The sequence below is a fragment of the Neomonachus schauinslandi genome, chromosome 5 (genome assembly GCF_002201575.2).
Source record: "Neomonachus schauinslandi chromosome 5, ASM220157v2, whole genome shotgun sequence".
Taxonomy (NCBI): Eukaryota; Metazoa; Chordata; class Mammalia; order Carnivora; family Phocidae; genus Neomonachus; species Neomonachus schauinslandi.
Window position 1 is genome coordinate 153,235,463 of NC_058407.1, and position 27,714 is coordinate 153,263,176.

The 27,714-nt window shown below is 37.7% G+C and overlaps 1 protein-coding gene across 1 annotated transcript in view; it reads left to right on the forward strand.

Annotated features, from left to right (window-relative positions):
• The window catches only part of LOC110582272 (phospholipid-transporting ATPase ABCA3-like), a 165,165-nt gene that overhangs the window by 11,350 nt on the left and 126,101 nt on the right, over positions 1 to 27,714 (forward strand). Inside the window, exons 5-7 of the mRNA XM_044915266.1 lie at positions 7,732 to 7,991; positions 22,813 to 22,929; positions 23,277 to 23,394. Coding sequence (XP_044771201.1) covers positions 7,732 to 7,991; positions 22,813 to 22,929; positions 23,277 to 23,394 — 495 coding nt within the window. The remainder of the gene's footprint in view (positions 1 to 7,731; positions 7,992 to 22,812; positions 22,930 to 23,276; positions 23,395 to 27,714) is intronic.

Genomic DNA, 27,714 nt, shown 5'->3' on the forward strand with positions numbered 1-27,714 from the left:
TTCTTGCCAACAGCAGTTGTTTCTTGCATTGTTAATTTTAGCCCTCCTGAAGGTGTGAGGTGATATCCCATTGTGGTTTTGATTTGCATTTCCCTGATGCTGAATAGATGTTGAGCATCTTTTCATGTGTCTGTTAGCCATCTGGATGTCTTCTTTGGAAAAGTGTCCATTCATGTCTTCTGCCCATTTCCTAACTGGATTATTTGGGTTTTTTGGGTGTTGAGTTTGGGAAGTTCTTTATAGATTTTGGATACTAACCCTTTATCTGATATGTCATTTGCAATATCTTCCCCCATTTCGTAGGCTGCTTTTAGTTTTAGTTGATTCCTTCGCTATGCAAAAGCTTTTTATCCTGATGAAGTCCCAGTAGTTCATTTTTGTTTTTGTTTCCCTTCCTCCAGCAACGTGTTTAATAATAAATTGCTATGGCCGAGGTCTAAGAGGTTTCTGCCCATGTTCTCCTCTAGGATTTTGATGGTTTCCTATCTCACATTGAAGTCTTTCATCCATTTTGAATTTATTTTTGTGTATTGTGTAAGAAAGTGGTCCAGTTTCATTCTTCTGCATGTTATCCAGTTTTCCCAACCCTATTTGTTTAAGACACTTTCTTTTTTCCACTGGATATTCTTTCCTGCTTTGTCAAAGGAACTTGACCATACAGTTGTGGGTCCATTTCTGGGTTCTCTCTTCTGTTCCATTGATCTATGTATCTGTTTTTGTGCCAGTACCATATTGTTTTGATGACTACAGCTTTGTAATACAGCTTGAAATCTGGAATCCTGATACCTCCAGTTTCTGTTTTTTTTTTTAAAGATTTTATTCATTTATTTGACAGAGAGAGACACAGCGAGAGAAGGGAACACAAGCAGGGGGAGTGGGAGAGGGAGAAGCAGGCTTCCCACGGAGCAGGGAGCCCGACATGGGGCTCGATCCCAGGACCCTGGGACCATGACCTGAGCCAAAGGCAGACACTCAACGACTGAGCCACCCAGACACCCCCTGATACCTCCAGTTTTGTTTTTCTTTTTCACAATTGCTTTGACTATTCGGGGTCTTTTGTGGTTCCATACAAATTTTAGGATTGTTCTAGGTCTGTGAAAAATACTGGTGGTATTTTGATAGGGATTGCATTAAATGTATAGATTGCTTTGGGTAGTATAGACCTTTTAACAATATGTGTTCTTCTAGTCCATGAGCATGGAATGCTTTTCCATTTCTTTGTGTCCTCTTCAATTTCTTTCATAAGTGTTTTGTAGTTTTTAGAGTACAGATCTTTTACTTCTTTAGTTAGATTTATTCCTAGGTATTTTATTGTTTTTGGTGCAATTGTAAATGGGATAAATTCCTTGATTTCTTTTTCTGCTGCTTCGTTATTGACGTACAGAAATGCAACAGATTTCTGCACATTGATTTTATATCCTGCAACTTTGCTGAATTCTTGTATGAGTTCTAGTTTTTGGTGGAGTCTTTTGGGTTTTCTACATGGAGTATGATGTCGTCTGTAAACAGTGAAAGTTTGGATGCTTTTTATTTCTTTTTGTTGTCTAATCAGACAGGCTTAGACTTCCAGTACTGTGTTAAATAACAGTGGTGAGAGTAGACATCCTTGTCTTGTTCCTGACTTTAGGGGAAAGGCTCTCAGTTTTTTCCCCATTGAGGATGATATTAGCTGTTGGCCTTTCATATATGGCCTTTATGATGTTAAGGTATGTTCCATCTATCCCTACTTTGTTGAGGGTTTTTATCAAGAAAGGATGCTGTGTTTTGTCAAATGCTTTTTCTTCATCTATTGACAGGATCATATGGTTCCTATCCTTTCTTCAATAAATATGGCATATCACATTGATTGATTTGCAGGTGTTGAACCACCCTTGCAGCCCAGGAATAAATCCCACTTGATCATGGTGAATAATTCATCAAATGTACTGTTGAATTTGATTTGCTAGTATTTTATTGCATCCATGTTCGTCAGGGATATTGGCCTGTAATTCTCCTTTTTAGTGGATCTTTATCTGGTTTTGAAATCAAGGTAATGCTGGCCTCATAGAATGAATTTGGAAGTTTTCCTTCCATTTCTACTTTTTGGAACAGTTTGAGGAGAATAGGTATTAACTCTTCTTTCAGTGTCTGGAGAATTCCACTGGGAATCTATATGGCCCTGAACTTTGGTTTGTTGGGAGATCTCTGATTACTGATTCAATTTCTTTGCTGGTTATGGGTCTGTTCAAATTTTCTATTTCTTCCTGTTTCAATTTTGGTAGTTTGTAGGTTTCTAGGAATTTGTCCATTTCTTCCAGGTTGCACAGTTTGTTGGCATATAATTTTTCATAGTATTCTCTTATAATTGTTTGTATTTCTGTGGTGTTGGTTGTGATATGTCCTCTTTCATTCATGATTTTATCTATTTGGGTCCTTTTATCTTTTTGATAAATCTGGCTATGGGTTTATCAATTTTATTAATTCTTTTGAAGAATAAATTCTTTGAAAAATGAGCTCTTAGTTTCATTAAATTGAAATCTCAATTTTTTCCTTTTTTTTGTTTCTATATCATTTATTTCTGCTCTAATCTTTATTATTTTCCTTCTTCTGCTGGCCTGAGGCTTTATTTGCTGTTCCTTTTCTAGCTCCTTTAGGTGTAAGTGTAGGTTGTGTATTTGAGACTTTTCTTGCTTCTTGAATTAGGCTTGTATTGCGTGCTCTCTTCGGCAGCACATATACTAAAATTAGGCTTGTATTGCAATATACTTCCCTTTAGGACTGCCTTTGCTGCATTACAAAGATTTTAGACTGTTGTGTTTTCATTTTTATTTGCTCCCATGTATTTTTTTATTTCTTTTTTTATGTAATAACTATCTTTCTTTCTTTCTTTCTTTCTTTCTTTCTTTCTTTCTTTCTTTCTTTATTTATTTATGTTCAGTTAGCCAGCATATAGTACATCATTAGTTTTTGATGTAGTGTTCAATGATTCATTAGTTGCATATAACACCCAGTGCTCATCACAACACGTGCCCTCCTTAATACCCATCACTTGGTTACCCCATCCCCCCTCCTTTCTGTAACCTTCAGTTTGTTTCCTGGAGTCCAGAGTCTCCAATGGTATGTCTCCCTCTCTGATTTCTTCCCATTCAGTTTTCCCTCCCTTCCCCTGTGGTCCTCCATGCTATTTTTTTATTTCTTCTTTAATTATCTGGTTAACCCATTCATTTCTTTTCTTTAATTTTTTTTTAATTTTTAATTTTTTAATTTAAATTCAGTTAGCCACCATATAGTACTATATGGTGACTAACATAACATAATAAAATAAAATTTAAAAAAATAAAGAAAGAAAAGAAAAAAGAAAAAAAAATCCAATTAGCCCCATTCATTCTTTAGTAGGATGTTCTTTAACTTCCATGTATTTGTGGTCTTTCCAATTTTTTTTTTTGTAGTTGAATTCCAAGTTTCATAGCATTGTGGTTAAATTATTCTTTTTGGTTGATGAATGAGTTTTAATTATGCAATGGTAATTTAAAATTCTTTTTTAATTGTATAGAGTACCTTGAAGGAAAAAAATAAACAGTAAGGGCTTTGAACTAAAACAATTCTGAGAAGTTAGCTTTAGGAAATCATTGAACAGCAGACAAAAGCTATGTGCAATTTAACCATTATCAATGAAAATTGGCAACAATCAAAACAGTGTATAATAAGTACATGGTTAAGCATATGAGGATATGTCAGTTTGACAACTACTGTGTAGTGGTGGTTAAAAATAATTCTTACCAGGCCTAATAAATAGAGAACCATATATATAGAATCATAGCTATGAAAAGTATGTATGAACCTATACAAAGATTGGGATGGCTGTCCAAAAACGAAAATAGTTAAACTAGAATGGTGGTATTGATTGTGTGTTGTTTTGTCATCTTATCAAAAACATTTTGAATATTTTTCCAAGCAAAAGTTAAAAAAGAGTCTGGCCTCTCTTATAATTAATCTACTGCCACCTAAATGTAATTTGTTAGAGTAAGTTAATTGAAAATAGCATGATCTTGGTAGAAAAAGAGTAGTTTAAAACCAGAAAGAAGAGTTGGCCACATAAAAATATTTAAATAGAGTGTTACTTCTGGAAGGAGGTGTTTTCTTAAAAAGACCATGTTCTATAAAACAAGACAGAAGATAATTAGGCAAACTCCAACTATTGAGTGATACTGCATAGCAAATTAACATTAAAAATTTGGTATGAGGGGATGCTCTTTGATTCAAGTGTGGTGACTGGGAGTTAGGTGACTTGATGTTTTTTGTTCAGACTTTATTAATCAGTAGCTTTATGATCCTAAACATTCTAGATAAAGTTCTTCATCTGAAAAATGAATGTTTGGACTAGGCCACCCTTTAGGTCCCTTTTGACATGAAGATTCTATGATATTAATTATTAGGACTTTAGCCAATTAAATCAGCTGAGGATAGGTGGTGGGAGAGAAGATCAGAATTAGTTCAGTGAAATTTAAAAGTGAGATTTTAAAAATTGTAATAAGAACACTTAACATGAGATATACCTTCTTCACTTTTTAAGTGCCCAATACAACATTGTTAATTATAGCCATGTTGTTGTGCAGCAGATCTTTAAAACTTTTAATATTGCAAACCTGAAATGCTATCTATTAAATACTTCCTAATGTTTCCCTCCCTCCAGCCCCTGGAAACCAAGATTCTACTTTCTGTTTCTGTGAATGTAGGTCAAATGCCCAATATAAGTGGAATCATATATTACTTGTCTTTTTGTGCATAATGTCCTCAGGGTGTATCCGTATTGTGGCATATGACAGAATTTCTCTCTTTTTAAAGGCTGAATAATATTCCACTGTATGTATATGGTGCATTTTGTTTATCCATTCATCTGTGGAGGGACATAGGTTGCTTTCACCTCTTGGCTATTGTGAATAATGCTGCAGTGAGCATGAGTGTGTTATCTCTTTGAGATCCTTTCTTCGGTTCTTTTGGATATATGCCATGAAGTGGGATTGCTAGATCATATGGCAGTTATTTTTTAGTATTTTGAGAAACCTCCATACTGTGCACCATTTTATATTCCTACCAAAAGAGCACAAGGATTCCGATTTCTTTACATCCTCATTAACACTTGTTCTTTTCTGTTTTTTTGGTAGTGATATCTCATTGTGATTTGGATATGCATTTCTCTGATGATTAGTGAAGTTGAATGTTTTTTCTTGTGTTTTTTGACCATTTGTGTGTTTTCTTTGGAGAAATGTCTGTTCAAGTCCTTTGCCCATTTTTTAATTGGCTTATTTTTGTTGTTGAGTTAGAGGAGTTCTTTATATATTCTTTTTTAAAGATTTGTTTATTTTTATTTTACTTTTTATTTTTTGTTTTTATTTTTTAATTTAAATTCAATTAGCCAAGTTATAGTACATCATTAGTTTTTGATATAATGTTCAATGACTCATTAGTCAAGTATAACACCCAGTGCTCATCACATCACATGCCCTCCTTAATGCCCATCACCCAATTACCCCATCTCCCCACCCACCTCCCTTTCGGCAACCCTCTTTGTTTCCCAGGGCAAGGGTCTCATATGGTTTGTCTCCTTCTCTGATTTCTTCCCCTTCAGTTTTCCCTCCCTTCCCTTATTGTCCTCTGCACTATTCCTTATGTTCCACATATGAATGAAACCATATGATAATTGTGTTTCTCTGATTGACTTATTTCACTTAGCATAATCCCCTCCAGTTCCATCCATTTTGATATAAATGGTAGATATTCATCCTTTCTGATGGCTGAATAATATTCCATTGCATGTATGTATACTTTTTTTTTTAAAGATTTATTTATTTATTTGAGATAGAGAGAGAGAAGAGTGAGCATGAGCAGAGAGGCAGAGGGAAAGGGTGAAGCAAACTCCCTGCTGAGCAGGGAGCCCAACACAGAGCTCGATCCCAGGACCCTGAGATCATGACCTGAGCAGAAGGCAGATGCCTAACCGACTGAGCCACCCAGGTGCCCCGAGATTTATTTATTTATTTGAGAGAGAGAGTGCGTGTGTGGGCAGTGGGAGGGGCAGAGAGAGAGGGAAAGAGAGAATCCTCAAGTAGACTCCCTGCTTGAGTGCAGAGCCCCTCACGGGGCTCGATCCCAGGACCCTGAGATCATGACCTGACCCAAAAAAAAGAGTCTGATGCTTAATCAGCTGAGCCACTCAAGCACCCTCTTTATATATTCTGGATATTAACCCTTTATCAGTTATATGGTTTGTGGATATTTCTTCCCATTCCATAGGTTGCCTTTTTACTCTGTTGATTGTTTCCTTCCTGTGTAGAAGCTTTTGAGTTTGAAGTCATCTGTTTTCTGCTTTTGTCACCTCTGCTTTCGGTGTCGTAGCCACATCATTGTGAAATCTAATGTCACGAAACTTTTGCCCTATGTGTTTTCTTCTAGAGTTTTGTAATTCCAGGTGTTATGTTTAGGTCTTTAATCTCTTTTGATTTAACTTTTGCATGCAGTTTTGGGTAAGAATCCAACTCCATTCTTTTGCGTGTGGATATCCAGTTTATCTAGCACCATTTGTTTTGAAGAGAGTGTCTTTTCTCCTGGTGGCCTTGTCTAAGGTCATCTGACCATATATGGGAGAATCTATTTCTGGGCCATCTGTTCTGTTGGTCTCTATTTCAGTCTTTATGCTGCTACTATACCAATACTCTTTTGATTACTGTACTTTTGCATTATATTTTGAAATCAGTTAGTGCGAGGCCTCCAGCTCGCAAGAGCAGGTGCTCTCTTTGCTTACGACTGTTTTGGCTATTCAAGGCTCTGTGCAATTTTATATGGATTTTAGGATTGCTTTTTCTGTTTCTGCAAAAAATGCCACTGGGGGGCACCTGGGTGGCTCAGTCGTTAAGCGTCTGCCTTCGGCTCAGGCCATGATCCCAGGGTCCTGGGATCGAGCCCCGCATCGGGCTCCCTGCTCAGTAGGGAGTCTGCTTCTCCCTCTCCCACTCCCCCTGCTTGTGTTCCCTCTCTCGCTGTGACTCTCTCTGTCAAATAAATAAATAAAATCTTAAAAAAAAATGCCACTGGGATTTTTTAAAGTTTTTATTTAAATTCCAGTTAGTTAACATACAGTGTAATATTAGTTTTGGGTATACAATTTAGTGATTCAGGACTTCCGTACATACACCTGGTGCTCATCACAAGGATTTTGGTAGATGTTGCATTGAATCTGGAGATCATTCTGGGTAGTATGGATATTTTAACAACAGTAAGTCTTCCAATCCAGGAACAAGGAATGTCTTTCCATTTACTTGTGTCATCTTTAATTTCTTTCAGCAATGTTTTGTAGTTTTCAGTGTGTAAGTCTTTCACCTCCTCGGTTAAGTTTATTCCTATGTATTTTATTCTTTTTGATGCTATTGTAAATGGGATTGTATCACACTTGTTTTGAGCATCACTTCTATTTATATGTCTGGTATGTCTGGTATTGAATTCTCATTTATTTTGGCTGATAAAATTACATAAAGCAACTGTATCATTTTCATGTAGTATTTCAGTTTGGGGAAGAGAGTAATACAATTCCATGTTACTTATTATCTGTTTGTGTCACAAATTACTATAGGTTTTGGGAAACTCTTTTGTTCTTTGAGTTAAAAGTTTTGAATTACTCAAATTGCCTTCTTTGTTTGCCTGGTTGTTTCTTGGTATACTGACCCTAAACTTGACCCTCTTTGTTTTCTCATTTAGGGTACATCAGAGAAGGATTCCTGCTTTTGCAGCATGTCGTAGATCGGGCCATCATGACGTACCATAATGGCAGAGCTGCAGAACAAGTGTTTAGTGGTGTCTTAATTTTTCTTAGGCAGTTTCCATTCCCTGCTTATTATAATGATAGTTTTTTGTGGATTTTTATAAGTATCTTCCCTTTGGTAGTTTTACTTGTATTTTCTCTAACTGAACTTACCCTCATCAGGACCATTGTTTCAGAAAAGGAAAAGAGATTAAAGGTAACTTCACTTTCTTTGTAGCATTTTGGGCCTGTGGAACAGATTTTGTGTTCTGTACATTTGGCATTGGTGAACAGTTGTACCGCAATAGCAATATACAAATATACAAATTTTCTGAAGTTCTACTTTTATTTAAATTCTTGATTTGGCCTGTAGCTTTATTGACTGAATGACTATTTAACATGGATATTATGGAGAGATGTCATGTATTAAATGTTCTGAATTTTTTTGGAATAAAATGGGCAACAAAGAAATAATCATATGAGCTCTTGAGTTAGACTAATTTAAGATACACTTCAATTTCAAGATTTGAGATGCATTTCAATGTTGTGAAATTAAGACCATATTGTTAAAAACAGTGGCTCTAAAGTTAGAAAACCATTGATTCATCCATCTTAATCAATTAATTTGTTCATTTATTTATTAATTACCTACTTTTTGTCAGGGACTTTGATACAGAGTTTAGCTTTAAATCTTGGCTCCACCAGTAATTAACTCTGTGATCATAGCCTGTTTCTTAAGATGTAAATTGAAGATAATACCAAATTTCTAGGGCTCTCAGGGGGATTAAGTAACATTTTATTTTTAAAAGTATCTAAGTCAGTCTCTCACCTATAGTAAGCACTCAACAAATGGCAGTTAAAAAGAGGACACAATTTCTACCTACTAGTTGTTAAAGGTTTAGTTGAGGAGATAGTAGTAAACTGAGTTACTTTTATAATATTAATACAGGTGTGAAAAAAGTTGTTCTTAAAGTACTGAGGGTGTGATGCTTGGTCTGTGCAATGGGGAGACAGCCTCAGAGGATGGGTTTTGAGACTATCAGTATCCTGTCAGCGTTCCTACCAGTGCTGCTGGGAGAAGAATGACTCTGGAAAGGAATGTGGGGAGAGCATGGTGTAGAGTAAGGGTTGGCAAGCTTTTTTTGGAAAGCACAGAATAGTAAATTTTTTAGGCTTGTGGGCCACATGCACCTCTGTTACACATCCTTTTCTTTTTCTCCTCCTCCTTCTCCTTCTCTTCTTCTGCTTCTTCCTCCTCCTCTTCCTCTTCTTCTCCTTCCTCTTCAACCATTTAGAAATGCAAAAATTGTTCTTAGCTCACAGGACATACAGAAGTCGTTTGTGGGCTATATTTGGCCCATAGGCTGTAGTTTGCTCACATAAAGTTTGGCTGTGATATGAAGACTGAAAATGTGGAACCAATTGTGAGGCGATTATAACAGACCAGGAGAGAAGCAGGGAGGGCCTAAGTCCGTGTGGTTTAGTATAAAGGAGGGAAGAGTTTAAGAAATATTTGGGTGGTAGAAATCAGTGGAAATGGATATGTTCATAATTAACTTCATATTCTGGAATTTTGGCCACACTTCTTTCAGCAGCTTGCTTTTCCACGTATCAGGTTGTTCTTAAGGTAGTTTGATCTTGTATTGGGGTGAGGAAATATGCTGTGTTTCCTGAAGGGACAGTGATGCTTGGGTTCAATGAAGACAGAACAATATAGAAAGAGAAATCATTCTTTTCTGAGGCAAGGGATTGTCCCTTCTTCCAGGTTGCCTGGATATGCTAATGAAATTATCATTCCCCAAATCACCCAGGCTTGAAACCTCAATCTTATCAGTATAGTATAGTATAGTATAATATATATAGTATTTAGAATGCTGCCATTTCCTGCCTCTATAACTTTTAGGTAAGTTACTTAACCTCTCTGTGCCTTGACTGTAAAATGGAGGTAAAAATACTCCTACCACATAGGGTTATGGCAATGATTGGAGAGATACATAGGAAATGTTATGTAGATGTCCACAGTAGTTATCTGTTTTCTAAATTCTGTTTCTTTCCCTCCATGTGTAGAAATATCATTTTCTAGTTCAAGCTCTTACTGATTTTTTTTTACCATCCAGCTATTTCAGAAATCCTCTCATTGGTTTCCCTATCCTCCGTTTCTCCTTAGTCTTACTTCACATTAAACCCTTTTCCTTCCACCCCAAATAGTTCATTTTGTGCCATTCTTATTTTTGTTTCTCCGACCAGCATGTCTTTTTCTCTCTTTTCTAACTGGTGAGTAATCTCTTTGAAATCTATTTTCAACTACAATTTACTAGTTTTCTCTTTGTGTCTCCAGGTCATGTTACACAAACTTCAATCAGGTAGTTTAAATTTCTATTTACTTTTTCATTTTAAAGTTTCTAATTGAAATATAAAATACACATACCTATGTGTACAGATCACTGAATTATCCAACGTGAACACACCATATAACAACTATTCCAGTCAAGAAATAGAATGATGCCCGCAATCCAGAAATTCCTCACATTCCATCCAAATCACTACACCATCCCTCTTCCACAAGCACTGGGTGTTATACACAACTAATGAATTGTTGAACAATACATCAAAAACTAATGATGTACTATATGTTGGCTAATTGAACATAATAAAAAAAAAGATAATCACTAACTTCTAAAACCCTATGTTAATGTTACCTGGTTTTAAACTTTATTTAAATAGAATTGTACAATAGTTATCCTTTTTTTAAAAAATTTTTTTTAAAGATTTTATTTACTTAGAGAGAGAGACAGTGAGAGAGGGAATACAAGCAGGGGGAGTGGGAGAGGGAGAAGCAGGCCTCCCGCCGAGCAGGGAGCCTGATGCGGGGCTCGATCCCAGGACCCTGGGATCATGACCTGAGCCGAAGGCAGACGCTTAACGACTGAGCCACCCAGGCGCCCCTACAATAGCTATCCTTTTATGTTCTTCTGTGTAGCTACAGTTTGGCATTTTCACTGCTGTGTACTATTACATTTAATGAATATAGTACAATTTATCACTCTTCTCTTAATGGATACTTGGTTGTTCAAGTATTGGGCTATTACAGTAAGCTGTTGTGAATATTTTAGTGCACATGTGCACATTTTTCTGTTGGGTTTATACCTAGGATTGAGGTTGATGGAGTATACAGTATACATGTTTTCAGCCCTGTTAAATAAGGCCAAACGTTTTTCCAAAATGTTTGTGCCAATTTTCTCATAATCAGTAATATATGGGAGTTAACTCTTGCTCTATAAGTATGCCAACACTTGGTGGTGTTTTTAAATTTTAACCATTCTGGAAGGCATATAGTGGTATCTCATTGTGGTTTTATTTATTTTTTTAATTTAAATTCAATTAGCCAAGGTATAGTATAGTCATTGTGGTTTTAATTTGATTTTCCTTGTTAACTAATGCTGTTAAGCACCTTTTCATATGCTTATTGGCCACATGGATATCCTCTTTTGTGAAGTGTCAGTTCAAATGTCTTTTCCCCATTTTTCTTAGGGTTGGGTGTCTTCTTTCATAGATTTACAAGCATTCTTTATATATTTTGCATGCTAGTTTTTTGTGTGATATATGTATTGCAAGTATTTACTCCCAGTCTGTAGCTTGTCTTAATGGTGTCTTTGGATTTGTAAAAGTTATTAATTTTAATGTAATGAAGTCTTTACCTTTCTGATTAGTGCTTTCTGTGTCCAGTCTATGCTGGCTGAGTTCTCCCCAGGTCTTTAGATATTCTTCTTTTCTTTGTATTTAAGCCTCTAAATTTACCTCTAGTGATAACTTTAGTTGCAATCTACAAATTGAAGTATAGTATTTTCTTTATTATATAATTCAAAAGAGTTTCTAATTTTCATTGTAAATTTTTTCTTTGACCCATAAGATAACTGGAAAAGCATTTAAAAATTTTCAAACATATTAGGAGCCAGTATTTGAGTTTAGTTTTTTGAAATTTTGATGGCACTAGCTTTGTGGTCTAGACTGTAGCCAATTTTAGCAAATGTTCTACATGCATGTGTGTACTAAGAACAATGTGTACTGTGTGTTCAATGGGTGCAGTTTTCTGTGCATGTTATAATAACTATTAGTCATGTTCTTCATGTATTATTTTTTTAGAGAGAGAGAGAGGTGGGGGAGGTGCAGAGGAAGAAGGAGACCGAGATTTTTTTTTCTTTTTCTTTTTTTTTATTATGTTATGTTAATCACCATACACTACATCATTAGTTTTTGATGTAGTGTTCCATGATTCATTGTTTGTGTATAACACCCTGTGCTCCACGAAGTACGTGCCCTCTTTAATACCGATCACCAGGCTAACCCATCCCCCCACCCCCCTCCCCTCTAGAACCCTCAGTGTGTTTCTCAGAGTCCATAGTCTCTCATGGTTTGTCTCTACCTCCGATTTCCCCCCCTTCATTTTTCCCTTCCTGCTATCTTCTTCTTCTTCTTTTTTTTTAACATATAATGTATTATTTGTTTCAGAGGTACAGGTCTGTGATACAACAGTCTTACACAATTCACAGCACTCACCATAGCACATACCCTTACCAATGTCTATCACCCAGCCACCCCATCCCTCCCACCCTCTACCACTCCAGCAACCCTCAGTTTGTTTCCTGAGATTACGAATTCCTCATGTCAGTGAGGTCATATGATACATGTCTTTCTCTGATTGACTTATTTCGCTCAGCATAATACCCTCCAGTTCCATCCACGTCATTGCAAATGGCAAGATCTCATTCCTTTTGATGGCTGCATAATATTCCATTGTATATATATACCACATCTTCTTTATCCATTCACGAGATTTTTTTAAAGGTTTTATTTATTTATTTGACAGACAGAGAGAGTACGAGGAGGGGGAACGTCAGAGGGAGAGAGAGAAGCAGGTTCCCTGCTGAGCCTGATGTGGGGCTCAATCCCAGGACCCTGGGATCATGACTGTAGCTGAAGCAGCCATTCAACCAACTGAGCCACCCAGGTGCCCCAGAGAGCAAGAATCTTAAGTAGGCTGTATGCCCATTGTGGAGCCTGATGCAGGGCTGGATCTCACAACCCTGAGATCATGACCTGAACCAAAATCAAGAGTCAGACACTTAACCAACTGAACCACCCAGGCATCCCTATATTGTCCATATCTTTTTTTTTTTAAGATTTATTTATTTATTTTGAGAAAGAGAGCGAGAGAGAGCATGCATGAGCATGAACGGGAGGGGCAGAGGGAGAGGGAGAGAGAATTCCAAGCAGACTCTGTGCTGAGCACGGAACCCAACACCAGCTCTATCCCAGGACCCTGAGATCACACCTGACCTGAAACCAAGAGTTGGATGTTCAACTGACTGTACCACCCAGGCGACCCCCTTGTTCATATCTTTTTAAAACTTTTAATTATTATTATTTTTTTAAGTAATCTCTACACCCAGTGTGGGGGTTGAACTTACAACCCTGAGATCAAGAGTCACATCATGCTCCACTGACTGAGCCAGGCAGGCTCCCCTGTTGTTCGTATCTTTTTTTTTTTTTAAGATTTTATTTATTTATTTGAGACAGAGAGAGAGAGAGTGCTCACATGTGCCAGGGGAGGGACAGAGGGAGAGGGACAAGTAGATTCTCTGCTGAGCAGGGAGCCTGATGCAGGGCTTGATCCCAGGACCCCAAGATCATGACCTGAGCCGAAGGCAGATGCTTAACTGACTGAGCCACCCAGGTGCCCCTGTTTATATCTTTAACATGGATTTTATGTCAGTTATATCAGTTATGGAGAGAAGTATGTTAAAGATTTCCCTCTATTATTATTGATATTGAGTTGTCAGTGTTCATGACTGATTATTATTGGAGCACTTTTTTTTAATGATAGCTGCTTTTTTTTTTTTAAAGATTTTATTTATTTATTTGACAGAGAGAGACACAGCGAGAGAGGGAATACAAGCAGGGAGTGTGGGAGATAGCTGCTTTAAAGTCATTGTTAGATAATTCTAATATCTATGTCATCTTGATTTGGCATCTGAGGATTTTCTTTTTGTTTTTAGAGTTTAGATATTCCTTATCTTGGTTTGTTGAGTAATTTGGGGTTGTATGCTGAATATTTTGAATATTGTGTTATAAATCCCTTGTTCCTTTTGAAAATTTTCCATTTCAATATGTAGTTAATCTCTTTAGACTTAGAATACACATCCTTGCAAATAGCAAGATCCCATTCTTTTTCATGGATGAGTAATATTTCATTATATATATACCACATCTTCCTAATCCATCTATTGATAGACATTTGAGTTGCTTGCATATCTTGGCTACTATAAATAATGCTGCAATAAACATAGGGATGCATATATCTTTTGGAATTAGTATTTTCATTTTCTTTGGGTAAATATCCAATAGTGGAATTACTAGATCATATGGTAATTCTATTTTTAATTTTTTGAGGAATCTCCATACTGTTTTCCGCAGTAGCTACACCCATTTGCATTCCTACCAACAGTGTGAGAGGGTTCCTTTTTCTTCATATCCTCACCAATACTTATTTCTTGTCTTTCTGATTCTAGCCATTCTGGCAGGTATAAGGTGTTATCTAATTGTGGTTTTGATTTGCATTTCCTGATGATTAGTAATGTTGAACATCTTTTTATGTGCGTATTGATTAGCTGTATATCTTCTTTGGAAAAATGTCTATTCAGGGCCTCTCCCTATTTTTTAGGTTGATTATTTGTTTTTTGGGTGTTGAGTTATATAAGTTCTTTTTTTAAAATTTAATTTAACTTAATTTTATTATGCTATGTGAGTTGTATAAGTTCTTAGTATATTTTGCGATGTCAACCCCTTATTGGATATATCATTTACAAATATCTTCTCCCATTCAGTAGCTTGTCTTATTTTTGTTGATTGTTTCCTTTAATGTGCAGAAGCTTTTTATTTTGATTTAGTCCCAATAGTTTATTTTTGCTTTTGTTTCTAGACATATCTAGAAGAATGTTGCTATGGCTGATGTCAAAGAGGTTACTGCCTGTGTTCTCCTCTAGGATTTTAATGGTTTACTGTCTCATATGTAGGTCTTTAATCCATTTTGAATCTTTGTGTATGTTATAAGAAAATGGTCCAGTTTCATTCTTTTGCATGTTGCTGTCCAGTTTTCCTAACACTGTTTGTTGAAGAGACTTTTTCCATTGCATGTGCTTTCCTTCTTTGTTGAAGATTAATTGACCATATACTTGTGGGTTCATTTCTGGATTTTCTATTCTGTTCCATTGATCTATGTGTCTGTTTTTGTGCCAATACCATACTGTTTTGATCACTACAGCTTTGTAGTATAACTTGAAATCTGGAATTGTGATACCTCCAGTTTTTTTTTCTTTCTTTCTTTTTTTTTTTAATTTTATTATGTTATGTTAGTCATCATACAATACATCATTAGTTTTTGATGTGGTGATCCATGATCCATTGTTTTCATATAACACCCAGTGCTCCATGCAGTACAAGCCCTCAATACCCATCACTGGGCTAACCAATCCACCCTCCCCTCTCCCCTCTAAAACCCTCAGTTTCTCAGAGTCCATAGTCTCTCATGGTTCATCTCTCCCTCCGATTCCTCCCCAACTTCATTTTTCCTTTCCTTCTCCTAATGTCCTCCATGCTATTCCTTATGTTCCACAAATAAGTGAAACCATATGATAATTGACTTTCTCTGCTTGACTTATTTCACTTAGCATAATCTCCTCCAGTCCCATCCATGTTGATGTAAAAGTTGGGTATTCATCCTTTCTGATGGCTGAGTAATATTCCATTGTATATATGGACCACATCTTCTTTATCCATTCATCTGTTGAGGGGCATCTCGGCTCTTTCCACAGTTTGGCTATTGTGGGCATTGCTGCTGTGAACATTGGGGTGCATATGGCCCTTCTTTCCACTGCATCTATGTCTTTGGGGTAAATACCCAGGAGTGCAATTGCTGGGTCATAGGGTAGCTCTATTTTTAACTTTTTGAGGCACCTCCACACTGTTTTCCAAAGTGACTGTACCAACTTGCATTCCCACCAACAGTGTAAGAGGGTTCCCCTTTCTCCACAACCTCTCCAACATTTGTTGTTTCTTGCCTTGTCAATTTTTGCCATTCTAACTGGTGTAAGGTGGTATATCAATGTGGTTTTGATTTGAATTTCCCTGATGGCTAATGATGATGAACATTTTTTCATGTGTCTGTTAGCCATTTGTATGTCTTCTTCAGAGAAGTGTCTTTTCATATCTTCTGCCCATTTTTTGACTGGATTATTTATTTTTTTGGGTGTTGAGTTTGAGAAGTTCTTTTTTTTTTTTTTAAAGATTTTATTTATTTATTTGAGAGAGAGAATGAGATAGAGAGAGCATGAGAGGGAGGAGGGTCAGAGGGAGAAGCAGACTCCCCGCCGAGCAGGGAGCCCGACGCGGGACTCGATCCCGGGACTCCAGGATCATGACCTGAGCCGAAGGCAGTTGCTTAACCAATTGATCCACCCAGGTGCCCGAGTTTGAGAAGTTCTTTCTAGATCTTGGATACCAGCCCTTTATCTGTAGTGTCATTTGCAAATATCTTCTCCCATTCTGTGGGTTGCCTCTTTGTTTTGTTGACTGTTTCCTTTGCTGCGCAGAAGCTTTTTATCTTGATGAGTCCCAAAAGTTCATTTTTGCTTTTGTTTCACTAGCTTTTGGAGATGTATCTTGAAAGAAGTTGCTGTGGCCGATGTCAAAGAGGTTATTGCCTGTGTTCTCCTCCAGGATTTTGATGGATTCCTGTCTCACGTTGAGGTCTTTCATCCACTTTGAGTTTATCTTTGTGTATGGTGTTAGAGAATGGTTGAGTTTCATTCTTCTGCATGTGGCTGTCCAATTTTCCCAGCACCATTTATTGAAGAGACTGTCTTTTTTCCATTGCATGTTTTTTCCTGCTTTGTCAAAGATTATTTGACCATAGAGTGCAGGGTCCATATCTGGGTTCTCTATTCTGTTCCATTTGTCTATAAGTCTGTTTTTGTGCCAGTACCATGCTGTCTTGGTGATCACAGCTTTGTAATATAGCTTGAAATCAGGCAACATGATGCCCCCAGCTTTGTTTTTCTTTTTCAACATTTCCTTAGCGATTCGGGGTCTTTTCTGATTCCATACAAATTTTAGGATTGTTTGTTCCAGCACTTTGAAAAATGTCATTGGAATTTTGATCAGGATGGCATTGAAGGTATAGATTGCTCTGGGTAGCATAGACATTTTAACAATGTTTATTCTTCCAATCCATGAGCATGGAATATTTTTCCATCTTTTTGTGTCTTCTTCAATTTCTTTCATGAGTGTTCTGTAGTTCCTAGAGTATAGATCCTTTACCTCTTTGGTTAGGTTTATTCCGAGGTATCTTATGGTTTTTGGTGCTATTGTAAATGGAATCGTTTCTCTAATTTCTCTTTCTACAATTGCATTGTTAGTGTATAAGAAAGCAACTGATTTCTGTGCATTGGTTTTGTATCCTGCCACATTACTGAATTGCTGTATGAGTTCTAGTAATTTGGGGGTGGAGTCTTTTGGGTTTTCCACATAAAGTATCATGTTATCTGCAAAAAGAGAGTTTGACTTCTTCTTTGCCAATTTGAATACCTTTGATTTCTTTTAGTGGTCTGATTGCTGTTGCTAGAACTTCTAGTACTATGTTGAACAATAGTGGCGAGAGTGGGCATCCTTGACGTGTTCCTGGTCTTAAGGGAAAGGCTTTCAGCTTTTCCCCATTGAGGATGATATTCACTGTGGGTTTTTCATAGATGGATTTTTATGAACTTGAGGAATGTTCCCTATTTCCCTATACTCTGAAGAGTTTTAATAAGGAAAGGGTGTTGTATTTTGTCAAATGCTTTTTCTGCATCAATTGAGAGGACCATATGGTTCTTCTCCCTCCGCTTATTAATGTGTTCTATCACATTGATTGATTTGCCAATGTTGAACCACGCTTGCATCCCAGGGATAAATCCCACTTGGTCGTGGTGGATGATCCTTTTAATATATTGTTGGATCCTATTAGCTAGGATTTTGTTGAGGATTGTGGAATCCATATTCATCAGGGATATCAGTCTGAAATTCTCCTTTTGGATGGGGTCCTGCCTGGTTTGGGGATTAAGGTAATGCTGGCCTCATAGAATGAGTTTGGAAGTTTTCCTTCTGTTTCTATTTTTTGAAACAGCTTCAGTATAATAGGTATTATTTCTTCTTTGAATGTTTGGTAGCATTCCCCAGGGAATCCTTCCAGCCCTGGACTCTTTTTTTGGGGGAGGTTTTTGATCAATGCTTTAATCTCGTTACTGGTTATTGGCCTATTCAGTTGTCAATTTCTTCCTGTTTCAGTCTTGGTAGCTTACAGGTTTCCAGGAAGGCCTCCATTTCATCCAGATTGCTCAGTTTATTGGCATATAGTTGTTGAAATAATTTCTAATAATTGTTTCTATTTCCTTGGTGTTAGTCATGATCTCTCTCCTTTCATTCATAATTTTATTAATTTGGGTCCTTTCTCTCTTCTTTTGGATAAGTCTGGCCAGTGGTTTATCGATCTTATTAATTCTTTCAAAGAACCAACTTCTAGTTTCATTGATCTGATCTACTGTGTTTCTGGTTTCTAATTCATTGATCTCTGCTCTAATCTTAATTATTTCTCTTCTAATGCGTGGCTTAGGCATCGTTTGTTGCTTTTTCTCTAGTTCTTTAAGGTGTAGAGTTCGTTGGTGAATTCGGGATTTTTCTATTTTTTTGAGTGAGGCTTGGATGGCTATGTATTTCCCCCTTAGGACCGCCTTTGCAGTATCCCATAGGTTTTGGACCAATGTGTTTTCGTTCTCATTGATTTCCATGAATTGTTTAAGTTCTTCTTTGATTTCCTGGTTGACCCAAACACTCTTGAGCTGAGTGGTCTTTAGCTTCCAAGTGTTTGAATTTCTGCCAATTTTTTTCTTGTGATTGAGTTCCAGTTTTAAAACACTGTGGTCTGAGAATATGCAGGGAATAATCTCAATCTTTTGGTATCGGTTGAGACCTAATTTGTGACCCAGTATGTGGTCTATTCTGGAGAAAGTTCCATGTGCGCTTGAGAAGAATGAGTATTCTGTTGTTTTAGGGTGGAATGTTCTTTATATAACTATGAGGTCCATATGGTGCAGTGTATCATTCAAAGCTCTTGTTTCCTTCTTGATTTTCTGCTTAGATGACCTGTCCATTGCTGAGAGTGGAGTATTGAGGTCTCCTACAATTAACATATTGTTATCAATATGACTCTTTATTTTGGTTAACAGTTGGTTTATGTAGATGGCTGCTCCCATGTTGGGGGCATAGATATTTACAATTGTTAGATCTTCTTGTTGGATAGACCCCTTAAGAATGATATAGTGTCCTTCTGTGTCTCTAACTACAGACTTTAGTTTAAAATCTAATTTGTCTGATATAAGAATTTCTACCCCAGCTTTCTTTTGAGGTCTGCTGGCATGGAAGATGGATCTCCATCCCTTCACTTTCAGTCTGGATGTATCTTTAGGTTCAAAATGAGTCTCTTGTAGACAGCATATGGATGGGTCCTGTCTTTTTATCCAATCTGCAACCCTGTGCCGTTTTATGGGAGCATTTAGGCCATTCATGTTGAGAGCGATTATTGAAAGATATGAATTAATTGTCATCATTTTGCCTGTGAAGATGTTGCTTTTATAGATTGTCCCTGTAAATTTCTGTTGTATATGACTCTTGGGGTCTTTCTCCTTTTATAGAACCCCCCTTAATATTTCTTGCAGGGCCGGCTTAGTGGTCACACATTCTTTCAGTTTCTGCTGGTCGTGGAAGCTCTGCATCTCTCCATCCATTCTAAATGACAGCCTTGCCAGATAAAGTATTCTTGGCTGCATGTTCTTCCCGTTTAGTACCCTGAATATGTCTTGCCAGGCCTTTCTGTCTTGCCAGGTCTCTGTGGATAGGTCTGATGTTATTCTGATGTTCTTCCCTCTGTACGTAAATCTCTACCCCCTAACTGCCCTTAAGATGGTTTCCTTGGTTCTAAGATTTGTGAGTTTTACTATTACATGCTGGGGTGTTGGCCTGTTTTCCTTGATCTTGGGAGACGTCCTCTCTGCTTCTAGGACACGAATATTTGTTTCATTCCCCAGATTAGGGAAGTTCTCATCTACGATTTGCTCAAATACATCTTCTAGTCCTCTCTCTGTCTCCACTCCCTCCGGGATTCCAATAATCCTGACATTGGAACGCTTCATGGTGTCACTTATTTCTCTGATTCTATTTTCATGGATTCTGAGTTGTTTTTCCCTGGCCTCCTCTTTTCCCTTTTTATCTATTATATTGTCTTCCAGGTCACTTATTCGTTCTTTTGCCTCACTTACCCTAGCTGTTAGATTATCTAGATTAGATTGGATCTCATTGATAGCATTTTAAGTTCTGCCAATTCAGCTTTCATTTCTGCCCTAGAGACTCTATGTTGCCATTAATTGATTTCTCCATTCTAGCTATTGTCTTCACAATTGCTAGCCTGAATTCCATCTCCGACATCTTGGTTATATCTGCATCCATTTGTAAATCTACAGCATAAGTCATAATGTCTGAATCTTTTCTATTTTGGGGGTTCCTCCTCCTAGTCATTCTGTTGATGGGTGGTTGAGGGAATGTATAGAGTCCAAATTATTGACCAGAATCCAAGCAAGATGCACCTGTTTTCTAGGGACCTTAGGGTTGCTGGCCTCTTGTTTTCCCAGCCTGTCTTCTGGGGGAGGGGCCTGTCACACTGTTACTCAGGCAACCCTATTTGGGCAGAGTTGCCCTGCCCCCCTGAGGCGAGGGACTGTCTCAGTGGGAACCAGTTTTTTGGGGCTTTTATTCTCTGGCAGCTTTCCCTGGCTGCTTTCCGCATTCTTCCGAGAGTCAGAGCAGAAGAGACCGTTTCCAATCCTCTGCCTCAGAGCAGAGAGATCACAGTGTGTTCTTCAGTGAGCTCTCCAGACCACACTGTCTCCGTTTCTGTCTGTGCTGCTATAAACTGCAGCAGCCCAGGTTGTGCGCCCCGCCACAGCGCCCCCAGTCCTGCCTCCAGGTTGGGGCACGTCTCTGCCCTTTGTGCTTCTAAAACCCCCAGCCGCTCCCAGTTCGCATGCGTGACCCTGCTGCTCCGGGTTTCCCTCCCGGGGGCTGCCCTAAAGTCCTTTCTCTGCCACTGCCGGTCTGTGAGTCTGTGCCTGTCTGCAGCGCGCAAGGCTGTCGCTCAATGATGGTGTAGGATCCCCACAGCCAGGCTCCCTCCCGCTGCTGTTTATCCTCCGATATCTGCCTGGTATCATGGCTCCCCGCTTTGTACCTTGAAACCAACTGCCCATGATATTCTGTTTGTAGAGATCCAGATCTATTTTCTTACATCTCAGGCTGATTTCGTGGGTGCTCAAAGTGGTCTGGTAGATATCCAGCTCAATTCCGGGGACCAGTTGGAATAGGGTCCCCTACTCCTCTGCCATCTTTCCCCTGCTCCCCTCCAGTTTTTTCTTTTCAAGATTACTTTGGTTATTCAGGGTCTTTTGTGGTTCCATGTAAATTCTAGGATTGTTTGTTCTAGCTCTGTGAAAAATGCTGGTGGTATTTTGATAGGGATTGCATTAAATGTATAGATTGCTTTGGGTAGTATAGACCTTTTAACAGTATGTGTTCTTCCAATCCGTGAGCGTGGAGCTTCTTTCCATTTGTGTCATCTTTAGTTTCTTTCATTGATATTTTATAGTTTCAGAGTACAGGTCTGTCAGTTCTCCAGTTAAGTTTATTACTAGGGTTTGTTTTTTTTTCCCCACATCCTTACCAACAGCATTGTTTATTTTGTTTTTGATTTTAGCCATTCTGAAAGGTGTGAGGTGATAATCTCATTCTGATTTGCATTTCCCTGATGATAAGTGATGATGAGCATCTTTTCATGTGTCTTGGCTGTTTGTATGTCTTCTTTGGAGAAATGTCTGTTCATGTCTTCTGCCCATTTTTAAATTGGATTATTTGGTTTTTGGGTGTTGAATTTTATAAGTTCTTTACATATTTTGGATACTGTGCTGAATTGTAGTTCATGAAGCTCACTACTAAAACTCTGCGAACTTGCCCATTATGTTATTTGGATTTTAGTGTTCACAGATCAGGACATTGAGGCACAGAGAGGTCAAGGAGTTTTCTCAAGGTTATACTCCTGGTAAGTGGCAGAGAGAGGATTCAAACCAGGGGAATCTCTCTCAGATTCACTGTACCAGGGAAAAGTGGCCTCAGAAATGTACAGAGGCAGCATGATGGAGGGGGAAGAGCACAGAACAGAGAGCTCCTTCTGTGCAACTTTGTAGAAGCAATTCACCCTCTTTGAGTCTGGCTTTATGATCTATAAAATTAGAAGGGTTTATGTAAATTAGGGAATGGCAAACTTTACCTGTAAACAAAACCAGATAATGTATATTTTAGGCTTTGCAGGCCATATTACAGTTATCAGCTCTGTTGTAGGGTGAATGCAGCCATGGTACGGAAATGAGTGAACATGGCTGTGTGCCAATAAAGCCTTATTTATAAAAGTATGAGGCAGCCTGGATTTAGCCCATAGGCTGTGGTTTGCCTGCCCCTGCTTTAAACTATAATGGAATTAAAGCTTATATACCTTCCTTTAATACTTCCTGGAGGTAGAACATAATAAAAAGAAAGGTGGTCCTATTTTTTGTGTTTTAAATTTTTAATTATTTCTTGTCTTAGAACTGCAACTGGTAAGTTATCAGGGAGAAGATCTGGACTCAAAATTCTGAGTCGGCATCGTAGCTCCACCACTCATTAGGTGGATGGTTTTGATCAGGTCACTTGACTATTCTGAGACTTGATTTCTCTGTAAAACGAGGAAGATAATACTTAACCTATGTAAGTTTTTATGGGAAATAAGTCAGATAATATTTATGAATGCATTTTGAAAACTATGAATTGTTTTTCATGACATCTGGTTTGTGTTTCCTCTCCTACAGGAGTACCAGCTCATGATAGGACTCAGTAATGCTATGCTCTGGGCTTCCTATTTTGTCTCATTCTTTCTGATGTTTTTAATTATCATCTGTTTACTGTGCGTGATTTTATTTGTCAAGGCAAGTATGTATTTGAATGCAGCACACTGCATCTAAAGTTCGAGAGGGATAAAATAACTGTGGGGATGGACTGAGTGGGTTTTAGTTTGCAAAAGAATATGTACATTTTTCATTGAGTCCCCTAGGGAATTCAGAAGCTGCTCAGCTTATCAGCACACAAAACCCTAGACCTAGATGGGCAACCCTTCCACAAGAAAAGAGTTTTTTAGCTAACTTTCCATCTCTCTGAGCAGTGACCTGTTTCCCTAGGGCTACTCGAGTGGTAAGGGTATTTTCTTTGGCCTCCCTTGTTTATCTATGACACCTCTTACTGTAGGACTAAACTGGCATCCTGGTTGTTTTGTTAGATCGTACCTGATGTAGTCCTCCAGTACAGTGACCCATCTCTCGTCTTTGTCTTTTTCCTGTGCTTTGTCGTCGCCTCTATATCCTTTGGCTTTCTGATTTCCACATTCTTCAATACAGGTGAGTCTAAGACTCCTCCCTTGACAGATTCTCAGCATTTCTGTTGACTTTAAAGAGGATTTCATTTGGGAGCTCATTCTAAACTTCAGCTGCCACCTCATATCCAGCCTCTGCTTATTACACTTTAACAAGAAAGACAGATATCATATGCATGTAAAATGACTTGAGAGGAAGGGCCAAGATCAGGAAATCAATACAGCAGAGGATGCCTGTAAAAAGAGGATAAAAACTGACATAAGGTCACATGTGACAATAAGGTGTCAACTAAAATAGGGTCATATGGAAATATTCATTCATTCACCCACTTGCTCTTTGAAAAGTCTTTGAATCACTCATCACATGCCTGGAACCATGTTGAATATGCAAAAAGCACAGGAGAATCGACTTCCTACCCTTTGTGTTCTCACATATGAGGAATATGTGACTGGATAAATTCAGACTAGGCTAAGTTAGGGAATTTGTACAATTACTTCCCCAGTGGTCATTTTCTGTTATCATTTATTAAAAAAATAAGTATATCTTCTTTTTCACACAACAAATATTCACCATTACACTTTTATATCTTTCATATATACTGAATAATTAGAGTATTACCTTCTCTCGGTCATTTAAGGTACAAGTACTATAAAACAAATTGCTTTATGGTAAACTTTACATTTCATAGGTATTTTTATTATTTTCAGCAATAACACTGCTACCAGTTGGTTGGTTCTTACAAAGTAGAGAGTCATACCTGCCATCTATCATGAAGTCTAGTAAAACTATGAGTGCAGAGAATCATTCTGTCAAAGTCAGGCTGAAGAGCAGGGTAAAGTGTACAATGCCAAGGAGCAACTCATTGGCCAAAACAACTATGATACTGATTAAATATTTAAAAACATTCCTTCTGTTTATAAACATTGCCGAGGTGACACAAAGTCCAAAATTAGGTGGGAGGTGATTGAAAGCCAAAGATAGCTTTTGTGTTGGGATTTTCTTTTGAGCACCAGAGATTTGGGTGTTTTCTTCCGACAGCAATTCAGGGAGCTAAGGTAAGTCTGGAGAACCTGCTAAAGGTGGATTATTTAAGAGGACACCTCAAATAAAGGTAAAACCTCAAAGAGCCTCTCTTGCTGTGCAGGTGAATGAGAAACAAAGGTGCCACACAGAGGGAACAGCAAATTCTTGCTTTGCTTAAATTCACCAAGGTATTAAGATTGTGGTTTATGTGAGAAGGGCATCAGTGAATGCAATCAGCAGATAAAAATTCCAAGTTTTAATAGCAGAAGATTAGTGAGTTATATAAAATTTTATATTTTGGAAGTTATGGAAGTGCTTCTTTTTTTTTTTTTTTAAGATTTTATTTGACAGAGAGAGACGCCGTGAGAGAGGGAACACAAGCAGGGGGAGTGGGGGAGGGAGAAGCAGGCTTCCTGCTGAGCAGGGAGCCCAATGTGGGGCTCGATCCCAGGACCCTGGGATCATGACCCCAGCCGAAGGCAGACGGCTAACGACTGAGCCACCCAGGTGCCCCTATGGAAGTGCTTCTTTATCCCTTTTGCCATCTACTTACATATCTGAAGTTTTTTGGTGGTTGGTTTTTTTGTGATTCCTGTTTTAGTTGTCTTTTTGACTGAATAAAACTACATGTATTCTGTCGGGAATGATCTATATATGAAGTGGTATCATTCTATTATTTTTCTACCGATGCTTTTCCATATCTTTTTTTAAATTATAAGTCCTTTAAGTTTTTTCATGGCATGAAATAGATAACAAATGCAAGAGTGTATATACAGTGTACATAATAATAAAATGAACACCCAGGTGCTCACCCAAGTACTCAACATACCACATTGGAAAACAGAAATTGCTAGGATCTAAGGAATGCTTTACGTGCTCCTTTCTGATAATAACCACTATTCTGATTGACTTTTTTTTTTTTTACAGCTTTCTCACTTATATATCTATCACTAGCTAATGTATTGCTTCGTTTTATTAGTGAAATTACACCATATGATTTGGATGCAACATGGTGTTATCTATATGGCTGTGATTTCATTTTTACTGCTATATAGTGTCCTCTTGTACAGGTACACATGATAGGTATTTGGGTGGTTTCCAGTTAGTTATTGTTAGGAATAATATTGATGTGAACATTCTTGTATATCAGCTGGTAGAGATGTACCAGATTTTTTCTGGGACACATAATTAGGAGTGGAATTCCTTACTCAGGTAGGATATGTGAGCATGTTACCTTACTAGGTTATGTCAAACTGTTTCCAAAGTGGTACAATTTCAAATTCCTCCTAGCAGTAGATAAGTATCTCTATTGTTTCAGACTTTTAAAATTTGTATCAAATTTTGAGGTGTGAAAGGTATCTCATAGTACTGTTATTTGTAATTTCCTGGTAGTTATTGATGCTGATCATATTTTTAGGTTAATAAGAACCATGTGTGTTTTTCTTTATAAAATGCCTGTTTACATCTTTTGACCATATATTTTTACAGCTTTATAAAAGTATAATAGACACACCAGAAAATTCACCCACTAGTAAATTTTTCAAGTTATGCAACCATCACCAAATCTCATTTTAGAAATTTTCCATCACTTCTAAAATTTCCTTTGAGCTAATTTTCAGTCAGTCCTCATTCTTCTCTCTCTGGTACAAGGCAACAACTTATCTGCTTTCTCTCTACATAAATTTGGCTTATCTAGACATTTGGTGTGTATGGATAAAGTATGAAGTCTTCTTCTAAAATATCTAGTCTAGTTTCTTTTACTTAACATAATGATTTTGAAATCCATTCATGTTTTAGCATGTATCAGTATTTCCTTTCTGTTAATTGCTGAATAATATTTCCTTATATGGATATACAACATTTTGTTTATCCATCCCAGGGTTAAAGGACATTTATATTGTTCACAGTATTTTTGGCCATTATGAATAACACTGCTATGGCTATTTACATACAAGTCTTTATGTGGACATATGTTTTTGCTTCTCCTGGAAATGGGATTGTTGGATTATGAAGATAAATTTATATTTAACTTTTAAAGAACCTCCCCAATTTTTTCCAATGTGGCTATAAATTTTATATTTATCCCCACCAGCAGTGGATAAGGGTTCCTGTTTCACCACATCCTGGCCTCTTTTTCTATAATTTAATATAATTTAATTTAATTTAAATTTCCAGTACAGTTAGTATACAGTGTTCTGTTAGTTTCGGGTGTACGATATAGTGATCAACATTTCCATACAACACACAGTGCTCATCACAACAAGTGTGCTCCCTAATCCCCATCACCTGTTTAACTCCTCCCTGCCCCCAACTTCCCTTATGGTAACCATCAGTTTGCTCTCTCTAGTTAACAGTCTGTTTCTTGGTTTGCTTCTCTCTCTTTTTCCCCTTAGCTCATTTGTTTTGTTTGTTTGTTTGTTTGTTTAAGTAGACTCCACACTGGGCAGGTAGAGTTGGATGCTCAACCACTGAGCCACCCAGGCGTCCCTCATTTGTTTTGTTTCTTAAGTCCACATGTGAGTGAAATCATATGGTATTTGACTTCCTCTGACTGACATATTTCATTTAGCATAATAATCTCTAGCTTGGAAGTTCCTCAAAAAGTTAAAAAAGAACTACCCTATGTCCCAGTAATTGCACTACTAGGTATTTACCCGAAGAATACAAAAATATTAATTCAAAGGGATATATGTACCCTGATGTTTATAGCAGCATTATTCTACAATAGCCAAGTTATGGAAACAGCCCAAATGTCCATTTATTGATGAATGGATAAAGAAGATGTGGTGTACACACACACACACACACACACACACACACACACACACACACAGGAATATTACTCAGCCATAAAGAGGAATGGAATCTTGGGGAGTGTTTTTAACACTCACACAGAGCTATCCCAGAGGATGACCTGACCTCATATTAACCTAATCATCCTTTGTTTAAAAAAAGGCCCTGTCTCTGGGCGCCTGGGTGGCTCAGTCGTTAAACGTCTGCCTTCGGCTCAGGTCATGATCCCAGGGTCCTGGGTTCGAGCCCCACATCGGGCTCCCTGCTCAGTGGGAAGCCTGCTTCTCCCTCTCCCACTCCCCCTGCTTGTGTTCCCTCTCTCCTCGTCTCTCTCTCTGTCAAATAAATAAAATCTTTTAAGAAAAAAAAAAAAAAGGCCCTGTCTCTAAATACAGCACATTCTGAGGTACTGGAGATTAGGGCTTCAACATGTGAATATTGGGGCGGTGGACACAATTCAACCTATAACACCTGGTATTCCTAGTAATTTATTTAATGTAAAACATTGCATATAAAAATTATAGAAAT